Consider the following 15378-nt stretch of genomic DNA (forward strand, 5'->3'; position numbering starts at 1 on the left):
TTCAGGGCACTGCCATTCAGTCTCTCGACAGCCCCCCCCGAGTGTTCACCAAATGTATGGCAGTTGTGGTAGCCCATCTTTGACTACAAGGATTCCAGGTGTTTCCCTAACTAGACGACTGGCTCCTTACCGCTCTGAACAGGAATCTCCTAGCCCACAGCCTCTCTTACACTCAAGGTCTCACTCTCCGCTTGGGGATTACAATCAACAAAGACAAATCTCAGATGTCCTCAGTGAAGACACTGGAATTTATTGGAGCGGTCTTCGACACAACATCCTGTCAAATTTCTCTCCCCCCTCACAGGCTTTTGAAAATAAGTACTGGAATTCTTGGGCTCCATGGCAGCTGCTATCACTGTAGTACCACTGGTGAGACTGCACATGAAAATCCTGCAGTGGCTCCTTTCTGCAGAATGGCCGTTGTTAATCCACCCACTCAACCACATGATACGCCTTACAAACCGTTGCAAGGAAGAAATGCTATGGTGGATGGAGCCACAAAAGAATCTTTGGTATCGACCGTTCTGTCTTCCCCAACCCACAGGCACAGTGACCACGGATGCTTCACTGTTAGGGTGGGGGGAGCATTTTCAGGGAAAGACTGTCCAAGGCACTTGGACCCTCATTGTGGCCAACTTGCACATAAATGTCCTGGAAGGCCTGGAGGCCACAAGCTCAATGCCAGAAAGTGCATTGTTATCTGCTTTGGTAAAAACTCTGTACCCATGAACTACTACATAGACAGCAGTCTACTTTACACCGAATGTGTGATAAGAGACCTTGGGACCCAGGTGTACAGTAGTCTGTCCTTTGATAGTCACATCGCCAAAGTAGTCAGGAAGTCCTCCTACGTGGCACACCTCATCATAAAATGGTTCTCATCCAGGAAAAAAAGAGGTCATTGTTCCCCTCTACTCGACACTCATTAGACCCATTATAGAGTACAACGCCCCTTTTGGAATGTACCTCACAAGACATCTGCAGCAACTGGAAAGGCCACAGAAGTATCTCACAAAGAGGATTACTGGCCTCAAACAGATGCCCTACACTGACCGTCTCAAAAAACTCCAGCTTTACTCCGTAGCATATCACCTACTCCAAGGTGATCTTTGCCTAACATATAAAGCTATGTCTAACCCAGAGCTGTTGGACATGCTACACCTATAGAAATCCCAATCCCTCCGAGTTAAACACTCTAGGGACCTAAACCTTGTCACCACAATAAACAGGACATGCTGGAGAGATAGATTCCTGTCCCAGAGACTTCCCATAATCTGGAACAGGCTACCCATCTATGTCAAGCAAAGTTCTTCATTAGCACTCTTCAAGAAAAATCTTGAGTGGATGGGAAATAGGAAATACACCCCGGGGATCACTTCTGTATCTCTGCTCAACAGTGGCACAGGAAAATAACTGGGTGGCGTAAGCCAGGGAACCTTGGTGGCTAGGCTTACGTAGGCCCGCGAGCCGATAGCCTAGTATCTACCTATGAACCTATGGAAATGAGGGCAGTTCTCTTAGCGTTGCAAGCTTTCCATGCATCCCTACCCTAGGGGACCATTGCAATTCAGTCAAACAACGTCAGTCGTCTAATATATCAACAAGCAAGGTGGAACCAGATCTTACCCCTGTGTCGGGAAGCCATGAGGATTTAGCACTGGGCGATAGCTTCCAATCGCTTTCTTATAGCATCACACATTCCTGGGATTTCCATCCTTATTGTGGACAATCTGAACAGGAACATCCTGATGCCTCAGGAGTGGTCCCTCAACCCTGCAACAGCAGATCGGATCTTCCAACATTGGGGCAAGCCTTGCTGTGACCTGTTTGCTTCCCCCCTGAACTACAAATGCAGGAGCTATTTTGCCTTAATCCCCCCTCAGGGGGAACCACCGTGGGATGCTCTAACGCACAATTGGCCCCCGGGTCTTCTGTATGCCTTTCCCCATTTCCCCCTCATTGCAAAATTTCTCCAGAAAGCTCAGGGTTGAACAGTAAAGTGATCCTCATTGCTCCCTACTGGCCACGTCAAGTCTGGATCCCGTTTCTATGGCCTCATCTGATTCACATCCCGTGGATCCTGAATCATTCCCAAGACCTGTTATCCCATCCTCAGGGATTGATTCATCTGAACCTGCACAGTCTCAAACTCACAGCTTGGTTCCTCCACTTCCAATGATTGCCTGGCTGCCTGACATCCCATCTCCTGTTCGTGAAATTTTTCTGGCCTCACACAAACCTTCCACTAGAAAGGTTTATTCTAGTAAATGAACTAGGTTCTCTATTTGGGCCAAAGACCAGAACTTAGACCCTTTCTCTATGCCTATTCAAAATATTCTACAATACCTGACTACTCTTCTACATGCAGGAGCCTCAGCTTCAACGATCACTGTACATTTAGCAGCTATCGGCAATTTTCATAATGGTCTTGATAATTCTTTAATTATGTCACACCGCCTATGCAAGACCTATTTGAAGGGAGTATTACATGTTAAACCTCCGGTCAAGCCTCCCTTAGAAGCCTGGGACTTGATTCTGGTGCTTCAATCTCTCACAGGCTCTCCCTTCGAGCCCTTTGATTCAAGTGATTTAAAATTTTTGTCATGGAAAACCATACTTCTAGTAGCACTCACCTCAGCGAGAAGAGTATCTGAGCTGCAGGCCTTGAGTGTCAAGAGTCCTTACTTGATCTTCCACATGGATAGGGTGTCCCTTCGTACTGACCCTTTTTTCTTGCCCAAGGTCATTTCTGGCTTTTCCATTAACCAATCTATTGACCTGACGGTTTTCTTCCCAAGGCATTCTAACAGAGGGGAGTACCTTTTGCACACCCTTTTGTAAAAAAAGTGAGATTTTGCAGGACAAAATATATTCACACCCATTGGGCCAGTGCAAAGGACTGAACTTCATTTTTTGCCAAAGTAAAAGCTTATTCTTATAGCATTTGAGTTGCTTATTCTATTTTATGTAACATCTAGGTGTTTCAAGTACAAAATAAATGCTTTATTAACTATTAAAGAAAACCTGTGAAAAATATTTTGTCATTAATTCTTAGGGCATTTGCCATTTTTAGTTGTTTTTTTCTCTCCACATCGAAACGGACTAGGAACTTTTGTAACTTATGTCCAGTGTAAATATAACAAATCATATCAATTCATTAAAATAATTTTTTATAATCAAAAATTGCACATTTAACCATCCTATGATCATCATTGTTGAAGTTGTTTGCACGCTTTTGGTAACCGTTCCAAATTTTGCCCATTTGTTCTACATTATGAGAAACAGTGCTCCTCGTTTTGAGGGTAGAAGATTAAGACCTATGCCAAACATGAAAGGTGGGAAGCCTAGATTTTTTTCCTACTGCATGACGTCCCACTTTCTTTAACTTTTCTTTTTACTCAAAGTTTTTTTTTTTCCACTCAAAGTCTTCCTTTAACTTTTCTATCACTAAATCTAGTGGTCTTGGTCGCCAAAAGGGCGAACTGACAGCTAGGCATAGTACCCGCAGACAAATATAAGCTATAATGTTCCCGTGCTACTTATTTTGACCGCAGTAGGTTAGAAAACTATATTTTTATTATTCCCATGAAAGACGATACGTTCATAACATTCGCACTACTGCATCCCTCTTGCCAGCCAGCTCTATTACATTGCGTGCTCGTGCACAATAGTCTCAGCCTGCGATCTCCCGCCTCAGTTCACTTCCGTTTTATTTATTTCCGATTCCGGCGTTATCTGTCAGTGAGTCACAATTTAAGGGTCGAAGTTGAATTAGAAAGGAAGGGTTATACATTAGCAAAGTTAATAATTACCACTTTGATTTATTGGTAGAGTAATCGCGATCTAGTAGTTGTTAATTATATTACAAGCTAAATGGTGTCTAATAGAGCCTGCTTGTAAAATGTTTTACAGCCCGAAATCACTGTCTAGTTAAGTAGTAAGGGAGCGATAGTGTTTAAAAAAAAGTGTTAAAATAATTACTGCTATTCTGATGTGTCTAACGTTACTATCATCTAGGTCTAAGCTGTTCAGTAAATTATACTGAAGCTTGTTTCTTTCCACTGCTTTATGGGGCTTAAATTTTGAAAATGCCATTATTGCTTTTTCACGTTGTAGAAAATACAGTAAAAGTTTTACAGTGCCAATATTAATTATGCACGTTCATTTCCAGTCAGATACTTGAGGCAAACATTAATTCAGCTAATGTGATGAGAAAATAAATGAAAAGGCTTGTTACAATAGGGTATGTAGGCGGAAGGGCCAGTTTAACCACAGACATCTGGGAAATGTCACAGCCGTCCCCGGTACAGATTAAGGAAGCAAATGCTCACCTGGCAGCAGTTCATCGGCGAGTGGCTGAGCTAGAAAAGCGTCTGGCAGCCACAGAAAACACTGTGAGGGAACAGGCAGAAAGCCTGATAAGAAAGGACGACCAGCTACGCACTACTGTTCGAGAAATCGTAGAAAGTAAAGACAGGTAATAGAAGTGAAGACTTACCACACAGGTCAGCAGCTCAAAAGATCAAAGCTACTGTCAAACATTCATTCACTCACAAAGATATTCTGATTGCCACAGTGGACGAAACCTCACGGTTATACCTCTGAACTGTCCCAGATTTTGACTCAAATTTTACCACTATACCTCTTAATCCCTTTTAAAACTTTTGGAGAAAAGGTGGCGAATTACACTTAATGTAATTAGAATTACAGGGTTTCCTTACCTCAGAAAAAGTATATTAATTAATTAATTCATATCCTCTTGTTTTGCTAATAAGTGCCCCTAATTCTTTCTAGATTTGTCAGTAATTCTGTTGAGATTAGTCCTTGATTAGATGAGAGCTATTCTCCTGGTTAAGGAACTAAACATAACAGATGTATGCATTTTTTTACAACAAAAATGTATTTACTTATGTTAGCATAGGGTGGCCTAATGGTTAAGGTGTTTGTCTTGCAAGCACAAGGTGCAGGGTTTGAGTCTCACAAGGGATAATTGGCTAAGCTTAAAATGGCTCACAAGGGCAGTTAGCTTAGTACTAATCTATGAATCTATAAATAGTTTAACAATGTTGAAGTGTTTTAGCAATGCAGTTAGTTAGACCAATAGTTTTAACTTATCACAAAGTCAGGAGGATCAGCCAAAGTGATGCAAGCTGCAAGAGAGATGTAGGTTGCAGGCATCTTCCCCACAGACAGTTGACCTGATTAGTGTTTCAGTAGCAGCTGATCTTCCTGTTCTTAATGCTAGGGTTGCTGGCTTGAAAGTCATCATGCTTCCTCATTGGCTATTAGGTGGAGGTATACAGTAGCATCTCTGAAAAAGACTTTGCGGTTTAATTATTTTTGTTCTTTGCTGCCTGTGTTGGCAAGATGTTATAGGCATAGATAGTCATTTAACAAACATGAATGCATTTTTTAACATTTCTTCTAAACTTCATAACTGTAGTTATTTTCATCTCCATCTGAAAGAACAGATCATGGAAAGTGCTTATTAAGCTTGCATTTGTGGCACAGACCTATAATGAGTCATTTTAGAAGCAGTATTTTGTTACAGAAATCAAAAAACTTTTAAAATTGGGGCAGCAGTTAGAAACTGTGGAATGACAAATTAAAAAGTGATGAGGGTGTGTGATTGTACTGTAGATGGGTAGCAATTATAGACAGAGTGCACATGAGCTGGGTGCAGCCCTATTGTACTTCATTGTAGTTTGTATAGCTTTCAGCTTTTTGTTCTCCACAAAGCATACATTAATTTTAGCCCCTCATCCATTCTTGCCCATTCAATACCAAACAGATAGTTAATAGTATTGCAGATGGACTGTCTAGCTCCCATTGTGTTAGCAATGCTTGCATATCCTTTCCTGGTAGTACATCACTCATAAAAGCTGAGAAAAACAGTGAGGGACTAGCTTTATCAGGTCTTTCAAACTGTCCGGGAAGTGAACTTCATTGTTAGGTCTTTTCATTGGTGCCCTAAATATTGCTGTTGTGACTGAGTAAACTAGTTTGCACTATCAAGTGTTTTCAGTAGTTAAAGGGTGAGTGAAAGGAACAAGAGACTGTCAGTACTAAGTCAGTGCAAAATAATTCAAAGTGTCCTCTGCACAGCAGAGAAAGAACAATGGAGAGGCTGTTTTGTCCACCATATTGCTGGAATGCAGTCAGGACAGGGACTGGCACTTAAAGGACCACTATGGGCATTACCATGACCTTCTGCACAATCCAAATCTGCCAGCACCATAATAACTACTTACAGTGCAATGGAAGAGTATTTGCCCCCTTCCTGATTTATTATTTTTTTGCATCTTTGTCACACTTAAATGTTTCAGATCATCAAACAAATTTAAATATTAGACAAACACAAAATGCAGTTTTTTAAGCGATGATTTTATTTATTAAGGAAAAAAACTATCCAAACCTACATGACCCTGTGTGAAAAAGTAATTGCCCCCCTTGTTAAATCATGAAGTAACTGTGGTTAATCACATTTTTGGGAAAGCTGAGTTCAATTTCACTAGCCTCACCCAGGCATGATTACTGCCAGACTTGTTGAATCAAGAGATCACTTAAATAGAACCTGTCAGACAAAGTGAAGTAAGCAAAAAGATCCCAAAATGCCGCGATCTAAAGAAATTCCGGAACAGATGAGAGACAAAGTAATTGACATCTATCTGTCTGGAAAAGGTTACAAAGCCATTTCTAAAGCTTTGGGACTCCAGCGAACCATGGTGAGAGCCATTATCCACAAATGGAGAAAACATGGAACAGTGGTGAACCTTCCTGGGAGTGGCCCGCCTACAAAAATTACCCCAAGAGCGTAGCAACGACTTATCCAAGAGGTCACAAAAGAACCCAGAACAACATCTAAAGATGCAGCCTCACTTGCCTCAGTTAAGGTCAGTGTTCATGACCCAACCATAAGAAAGACTGGGCAAAAATGGCATGCATGGTAGAGTTCCAAGGTGAAAACCACTGCTGACCAAAAAGAACATAAAGGTTTGTCTCACTTTTGCCAAAAACATCTTGATGATCCCCAAGACTTTTAGGAAAATATTCTGTGGACTGACTAAACAAAAACTGAACTTTTTGGGAAGTGTGCGTCCCATTACATCTGGTATAAAAGTAACACAGCATTTCAGAAAAAAGAACATTATCCCATCAGTCAAACATGGTGATGGTAGTGTGATGGTCTGGGGCTGCTTTGCTGCTTCTGGACCAGGATGACTTCCTGTGATTGATGGAACCATGAATTCTGCTCTCTACCAAAAAATCCTGAAGGAGAATGTCCGGCCATCAGTTTGTGACCTCAAGCTGAAGTGCACTTGGGTTCTGCAGCAGGACAATGATCCATAACACACCAGCAAGTCCACCTCTGAATGGCTTAAAAAAAAAAATGAAGGTTTTGGAGTGGCCTAGTCCAGACTCGAATCCAGTTGAGATGCTGTGGCATGACCTTAAAAAGGCAGTTCGTGCTCTGAAACCCTCCAATATGGCTGAATTAAAACAATTCTGCAAAGAAGAGTGGGCCAAAATTCCTCAACAGCGATGTGAAAGACTCATTGCCAGTTATCACAAACGCTTGATTGCTGTTGTTGCTGCTAAGGGTGGCACAACCAGTTATTAGGTTTAGGGGGCAATTACTTTTTCACATAGGGCCATGGAAGTTTGGATAGTTTTTTTCCTTAATAAATAAAATCACTTAAAACTGAATTTTGTTTTACTAGGGTTATCTTTGTCTAATATTTACATTTGTTTGATGATCTGAAACATTTAAGTGTGACAAACATGCAAAAAAATAAATCAGTAAGGGGGCAAACACTTTTTCATTGCACTGTATAACTAATTTTACTGTTTCCTAACCCTAAATGCCCTTATGGAGGCAGACATGCTGATGTAATCTTGTTTTCATGGAAATATATCTCATGCCCATAACACACTGTGGGGGTGTGCAGCTAATGATGTTACAATGCCCTAGGCTGTGTAGTCAGATAACAGTTTCATTCACTTAGAATGGAAGTAGTGAGAAATATTGTCAAGTATGAAACTCCTCAATAAAAATGTAAGTGACTTTTTTTGCAGTGACTTGTAGGTTTACTATTTATGTGTTGCGCCATCTATGAAAAGTTCTTTAAAAAAGTATAAAGAACTGAGATAACTTAGCCTTTTTAAAAACTAATATGTTGTGAGTTTCCATTCTATCTTCTTTCCCTAAACAGCCCGAGTGTTATATTAAAACTAATATGTTGTGAGTTTCCATTCTATCTTCTTTTCCTAAACAGCCCGAGTGTTATATTTCCTGGCTTGCAAAGCTCAGCTAATCAGTGAAGTTCCTCTCAGTGGCTGTCTGTCTTCTGAATATAAAAGGTTTAACAGGTTTATTGTCCCAGGAAAGCAATGTAATGCAGCTTTTAATAACTAAACAGAATCAGAGAGTTGTGAAGTTTGAACGTGGATATCTTTATCGCCTTAATATATGAAATAAAAAAAAGAGCTTGCTGCATTTGTTTTATTTAGCAAAATAATTTCAGATATAATTGGCTTTGGGATGCAGTAGCAAGGTAGACAAATTCCTAATGAAGCATCATGAGATTTCATTTATCTAATCTGTAGCTTGCACTGAAAAAGCAGACTAGGATATAAATGTCACAGAATGGGAGAAACTAGCAAGTACTTTTTTTTTTAATATTTGAAAGTATGGGGATCATCCTCTAAGGTTGGAAACAAAGTGAAGAAAAAAAGGAAATGTTGCTTTTATGGCATGGTTGTCCTTTAAGTACTGAAGCACTGAGAAATGGATTAGCTATGCAAGCATCAGTACAAGTTCACACGGTATCGCATGTTACACTGTTCGCATGTGAAATATGGGGAAGAGAGTGTTATGCTACATGACAGATGGATGTGCTGTTTCACTGCAACAGGGCATTCATGTGGAGTGCCCGGTTTCCTTCATGTTGTACCTTTTAATATGTCCATTTGTTGCTCTGACTGAGCTGCTTTTTTACTTACCATTTGTCCCTTCTTTAGTTGCAGGCAGAAAACTGAACCAAATTAACTATTTGTTCGCCTCACCTTTACCCCAGCAACTCTCAGTGTTGGCAAATCCATGTCTGATATTCTTTGTTGAGTTCCATGCTTATGACACATTGTACCCCCCAGCACAAATTCCTCGGCTTTATAAATGCAGGCACTTCAAGCCTGTTTTACACTTCTCACTAGTACGAGTCTCATGAGTTGTGTAATTGAGAGAGAATCCTACGTGACTTCGGTATTTCTAAATCTCTTAAGCATAAAGAATACAGTATGATGGGGAGTGGGGTATACTGATGTGTTTTCTCTGTTTTGATATTGATCATAATCCCTTACATAAAAATATAGTAAATATTGAAGTATAGACTACTATGCTTTGTTCTGAAGGGGCACTAAGTGTTACTGTAAAGTATGGAATGTCATTAAAAGCCAAAGGCTCGTTTGCATGTCTTATTCAGTATGCCTGCATATCAGTCCAATTTTTGTGCTTCATTATGTCCTGGTACTCCAGTTCTGATGTCAGTACTTGGTTGTATATCTTGACATGGATTGGCATTTTTGCAAATAACTGGGTTTATGAAAGGCAGCAGCGTACTTGCAGCACTGCTGTGAGCTGGCAGTCCTGCTGGCCATTTCACAGCATTTGATATGCAAATGTACTGCTTTTCATTGACTTTGCATAAATGCTTGTATGTGTTTATGTACACTTACGTGGAAGTAGTGCCACACATGTTTGGTCTGACAGTTGGTATGTTTTGTGTGCTGATATAGACAGCTGATAAAAATCTGCCAATTTGTTGAAAACATGTTTTGTACAAAGCTTTGCCACACAAAATTATGGTTTTATCTAGTGATAATAGCTCTGTTCTTCAAAGGAGTGCCACTGTGATGTAATAAATGTCATGGGTGTAACCAGGGAATTCCATTTTGTTCTCACAGCTTCTTACTGCTGCCCTCAAACCATCTGGCATTAAAAATGTGCACCTCTCACAAAACATTGCCCCAAATGCTTAATACATACATGCATCATTTGCAATTGTTGTTCCCACTAAACCCATTAAAAATATTGCCTTTGGATTAGCAATCTTCTCTGCAAGCTTATGTTGTTGGAGTCACCCACATATGTCGTGAAAAAAATTACACTTTTCAAAGTGAAGCTCAGAAAATATGTAAGTTTGCAGAGTACAAAGTGTATGCCTGGCTACACCCTTGATACATGTTGTGCATCTTTGAATCCCATACAGTGCGATTTTTCTTGCTGTGGAGATTTGCATTTGTCTGGTGTACTAAGTTTGACTTTAAAACACTGGTACTTGGTGGTAGTTTCATCATCTTTTGGAATCATGCAAAGCCATCTAGACTTTCTACTTTAGTTGTCTTTGAATTTTGTCATTGTCTTTTTCTGAAACTGATTTACTCTTAATCTGGCTCCAACTGTTAAAAGTGTCTGGGCTGCAGTAGTAGTATGTGGTAACTTTCGCCTTTCCAACAGGGAAGCACAAGTGTGAATGTGTTAGAGGAGCTGCATACATTAGTGAGAAGAGTTGTCAAGTACTAATTTCTGATTACAGGATTAAAAGAAGCATTTCATTTGGAATGTTTCTTGGTGGCTGTGTCCTTGAGTCACTACAGTTGTGTGTTTATATGTGCAGACACATGCATGCTCATTTGCTGTAAAGTTTCACTCAAAATCACAAGTTATTTCTGAGGGGAAGCATCTTTTGATGCGTGTCAGTTTACTTTTGTTTTTTAGGGGGCCGGTGTAATTTTTTTGGGCCCCCAAAATGTCAAGTTGGGGCCCCCCTAGGCACTTCAGAAGAATAAACATCCTAACAATGCCATCCATCCCCCAATTTGCTATTTTATGCTGCAAACTTTTAGGAGTGAGTAGTACAGAACAGACAGACAGTGCAGCTACAACTTACACACATTACAGCAGTCATGTCACTTACACTATGTTGAGCTGTCTAACAAAGGAGCAGTTAGTTTAGTTTTAAGCAAGCAGTTACAACAGTGATACATATGTACAAGTCTGGACTTAGGTCTGGAAATGATGACTGAAATGATGACTGGACCCACCTTTCAACACCACCCCCCCCACCTCACCCTCCCTCTGCTTTTCCCATCCCATCTCCCCATTGGGCTCCCTTACCATTTTTACTTTTTTTTTCTTCCTTTTTTTTTACTTTAGCCTTTCTTTTAGCTATTTCTGAAATATATTTTTCTTTCTGAAATTCATTTTATAATTTTAACCTTTTCATCCAATAATAAGGAAATGATTATTATTAAATAAGGGAAAGTGGTTCACCTTTGGTTGCCTTTTTCCTTTCCTGAACATCCTTCCTTTCACCTTTCCTGAACAAGACACAATCGATGAAATTACTTAATAAACCAAAAGGGAAGCCAAGTGGGACAGGTTTTGTTTATTTGTTTGGTATTTTATGCATTTTTTTTAATATTTTACTCTATTTTGGTTGCCTACTAAAAAAAAAGAATTTAAAAAGAAAAAAATTTTTTTTGTTTTTTTTTTTTTTTCAGGCATAAATTTGCCCAAGGCAATAGAGTAGGCTTACAACCCAGTAGCAAGGAGTAGTTAAACTAACATCTTTGTTATGAAATAAATATGCCTACACCTCCCTCTATCCCTAACTACTATGCCTCTGGGAGACAGCCCTCTGCAACTGCCTCTGGTGTACTAAGCATGTGAGAGAATATATTTACTATGCTTTATTATATCAAGTATTTGATCGTCTACATATATATGACATGTTCTTCACATGTATATATGCAAGGTTGCCAGATTGTGAGAATGATTTTGGTTTTAGATTGTTTCTGGAGGCTGAACATGCTAAAATTCTGGAAGTGTTCAGAACTGTTTGAGACTTGTCCTCAAGTGTTTATTAGTCGGTATGTGAGTGGTACTTATTAAAATTCTAAATGTACTATAAATGGGATTTATGTGCAGAAGCCAGGCTTGACACAACAGAAAATGTTATTTGTAAAGAATTTTCCCACCCAGGAGGTGGTCCTGTTCAAGGAAGCTGCTGCTGTCTTGGTCATTAAGGAGGGGAAAAAAGGAGGAGGATTTTTTTTTCTAATATGACAGACATCTCATACCTTCTGGTCTGTGGATGCACACAGTAGTAAAGTAACCTGTTTTAAAATAAATAGCCAGGCAAAAATGTATTCTTTTCATGGGTAGGCTAGTGCCTTTTATCTCTTCTCTTCTGCTCCCCTCCCCAGTGGTCTGATATATCATCCATAGCTGGCTGTTCCAGATCAGATGAAGTTACCTTCAATAAATTAAAATGTTAGGAACAGACTATCCAAGTGCTACAGTAGCTGAGAAATTCTCCCCACAGACTTGTTTGTTCCCACTATTTTACATTGGGGGGGGTGTGTATGAAAAAACAGACTTTTCTTTTTCTAAAACACAGCTGCACTGAGAAATATAGCAGCTTACAAGTGACCCACAGAAGTTCTACATGGAGCTAGGAAAGAAAAACAATTACTGAAACCCTGCCAAGTGTAGAGGAAATTAATACATTCTAGAGAAATATCTTTGAGGACCCATTTAAACATAACAAGGACGCTGAATGGATAACACAGGTAAAAGAAGAAATAAGAAATTGTAATGCAGAGAATATGGATTTGAGTGAAGTAACTGCTTCTTAGAGAGAGTTAAGACAGTAAAATGCTGGTTCCAGATGCTGTTCCAAACTTTTGGTTAAAGGTATTAACATCTTTGCATCATGATTTAGCTGCAAGAATTACCTATATGCACACCCCAAAAAGAAACCAGCATGGTTAACGATGGAGAAAACCATATTTGTCCCTAAAAAAATGCATCTGCAAATCATCCTAAGAAATATTGAAACTATACACAAGCTTTATACTGGAATTGATGCAGCCAGAGTATGCAGTCATCTAGATAAAAATTAAATCATAACTTTAGAATAAAAAGGGAGTAAAACAGATTCGTACAGAACAAAGGGTCATCTTTTGTTAAACAGTTTCATAATGGATGCCTGTAAAATGAAAAGGAATTTCAGTATGGCAAGGACAGATTACAAGAAAAGCACTTGTTAGTGTTCCACATTTCTGGATTACAGAAATGCTTACAGATGTACATGATCCATCATACGTTGATGAATTCCATTGCATTTACTAAAAAAAAAGGTGGCACAATGCAAACCTGAACCACAGAAAAGGGAAATTTACTGTCCAGTATGTGAGAATCCAGTGTGGCATAAACCAAGTTGATTCTTTGTCACCACTACTGTTTAGCCTTGCCCTCAGTTTGTTAAGCTGTTTACTTAACAACCTAGGTCATGTATTCATTCAGACTCCAAGAAAATCATTTTTTCAAAAGATATCTCATCCACTTTTTGTGGATAATCTGAGTGTGTTGTTCATCAAATAAAAACCTGAAAGAACAGCTACACGTTATTAAAGCCTTTTTAAATGACACAAGAATGACATTTAGTCTCCTCAAATGGAGAAAAGCAACATTTGAAGCAGGAAAATTAAAGAATAGAGAAAAACGTTGGGAGGAATTTGATATAAAAGAATTGGAACAAGAGGGTGCATATAAATATCTGGGAAAAGATGAAGGGGCAGCAATACAGGGAGAACAAAGCTTAGTAAGGAATACTTTAGAAGATTGAAACTAATACCATAAACTGCTTTGAAATCCAGCCATAAAGTTCAACCTATAAATCAACTTGCACTTCTTGTTTTAATTTGTATGTTTGGAGTGATCAACTGGCCCCAAAAGTGATGGATAAGCATGGTAGGAAAACTGCTTCTTCATGCCCACCAAATGATGGACAAGAACCAGTGTTTTCCTAAATTATATATTCTTTGGTCCGAAGGAGCATGGACCTACTTGAAATTGACTGCATGTTCAGGTCCATGATTAAATTTGATGCTATCAATACATATGTATGTACAAATGAAATGAAAGTTGTAAAACCTAAGCAAAGAAGTCTTAGGTGACTTCTTTGCTTAGGTTAACAGAAGTCTTTAGGAAAGAAGCAGCCATGGAAATCAAACCGTAAGTGGACAAAAATCATATAGCAAAAGAAAAACTTCAAGGACCATGATCAGGAAAAAAAAGGAAAAGAAAAGGGGAAAGTGTAGAGTTCTACTGGAACAACCACATGTTAATCAAGACTTTACTCATGAGTTAGGGATGACTGCAGTTAGGGTACAGAAAATAGGAAAGAGGGGGCTAGAATTTATAAAAGAAAACTGGCAAAAGAACCAATGTGTTGGGAGCAAATAATTGGAAAGGGAACTGGAAGGGCCAAGAATGTATATGGACTGCAGGGTAGAGATTGCCTTCTCTGTCAAGAATTGATATCGGGGTACAGGCAAAGAGAAAGAAATTGGGATATCCTAAGTGAAAGACCAGTACTGATAGAGTTTTTACTAGAATCTAGAACAGAATCTACTGTTAAAAAAGGAATAATTAGAAGAGCATATAAAAATATTGCATAACTATAAGAATCAATCAGAGGAGGTTAGAAAGGCTTGGGAAGAGAGACTGGATAAGCAAGTCACAAAGAAACAATGGGGGGATATATGTATGTCTCCCAAATATACAACAAAGTCTAGAAGATTTTGGATCTTTGCATGGAAGTGTTTATGTAGGTATTTTTGTACCCCAGGTAGTCACCAAAGAATTTTTCCTCAGGCAGCAAATGTTGGAGGTGTGATGGAGAAGAAAGAGGTAATTGTGAACATATTTTCTGGGAGGGTAATGAGTTGGCAGATTACTCTGTCAGAGATACTGGTTGAGCAAATTGGTGTAACTAAGGAAATGAATTTTTTGAGTTATGATACAGAACCAGAATTGCCTAGACATAGTAAGGCCTTGCTGTTTCTAATTATGGTGGCTACCAAAAAAGCAATTACTAGAAAATGGAAATCAAGGTCAAAACCAACTGTACTAGATGTAGTGAACAGAGATAAAACAATTGGAAATGGGATATTTAGAAAAGGGTAGGAGCAAATTACATAGAAAAATGGGAATTGTGGGAAGGATACACACAGAGGAGGAATGATGTTTAAAAGAAGGCAGGATTTGAATGAGTTATGTGATGTTGCACTGATAACTGGAAGGTTATAAGTGATGTACAACTTTAGCAACTAAAATTATGTCAATATGGTTTGCTTTCATTTATATAAATATATGATTGCCTATGTCATATGTGATAATTTTGTAAAGACGTTTCTTGTTTAAAAAAATGCCACTGCAAAAAAAAAAAAAAAACGACTCATGAGTGGCTCAGGCAAGGTGAATTTAAATGAAAAAAATGAAAGGTTAATATTGGCTGAGTACTTACATGA

General features: G+C 39.0%; 1 protein-coding gene across 1 annotated transcript in view; it reads left to right on the forward strand.

Annotated features, from left to right (window-relative positions):
- The first annotated feature begins 3736 nt into the window (after positions 1–3736).
- Positions 3737–15378, forward strand: part of VMAC (vimentin type intermediate filament associated coiled-coil protein) — a 52923-nt gene continuing 41281 nt past the window's right edge. Inside the window, exon 1 of the mRNA XM_044053823.1 lies at positions 3737–4477. Within this exon, the coding sequence (XP_043909758.1) occupies positions 4221–4477 (257 nt within the window). The 5' untranslated portion in view covers positions 3737–4220. The remainder of the gene's footprint in view (positions 4478–15378) is intronic.

The sequence above is a fragment of the Protopterus annectens genome, chromosome 13.part0 (genome assembly GCF_019279795.1).
Source record: "Protopterus annectens isolate FY-2018-M chromosome 13.part0, PAN1.0, whole genome shotgun sequence".
Classification (NCBI taxonomy): domain Eukaryota; kingdom Metazoa; phylum Chordata; order Ceratodontiformes; family Protopteridae; genus Protopterus; species Protopterus annectens.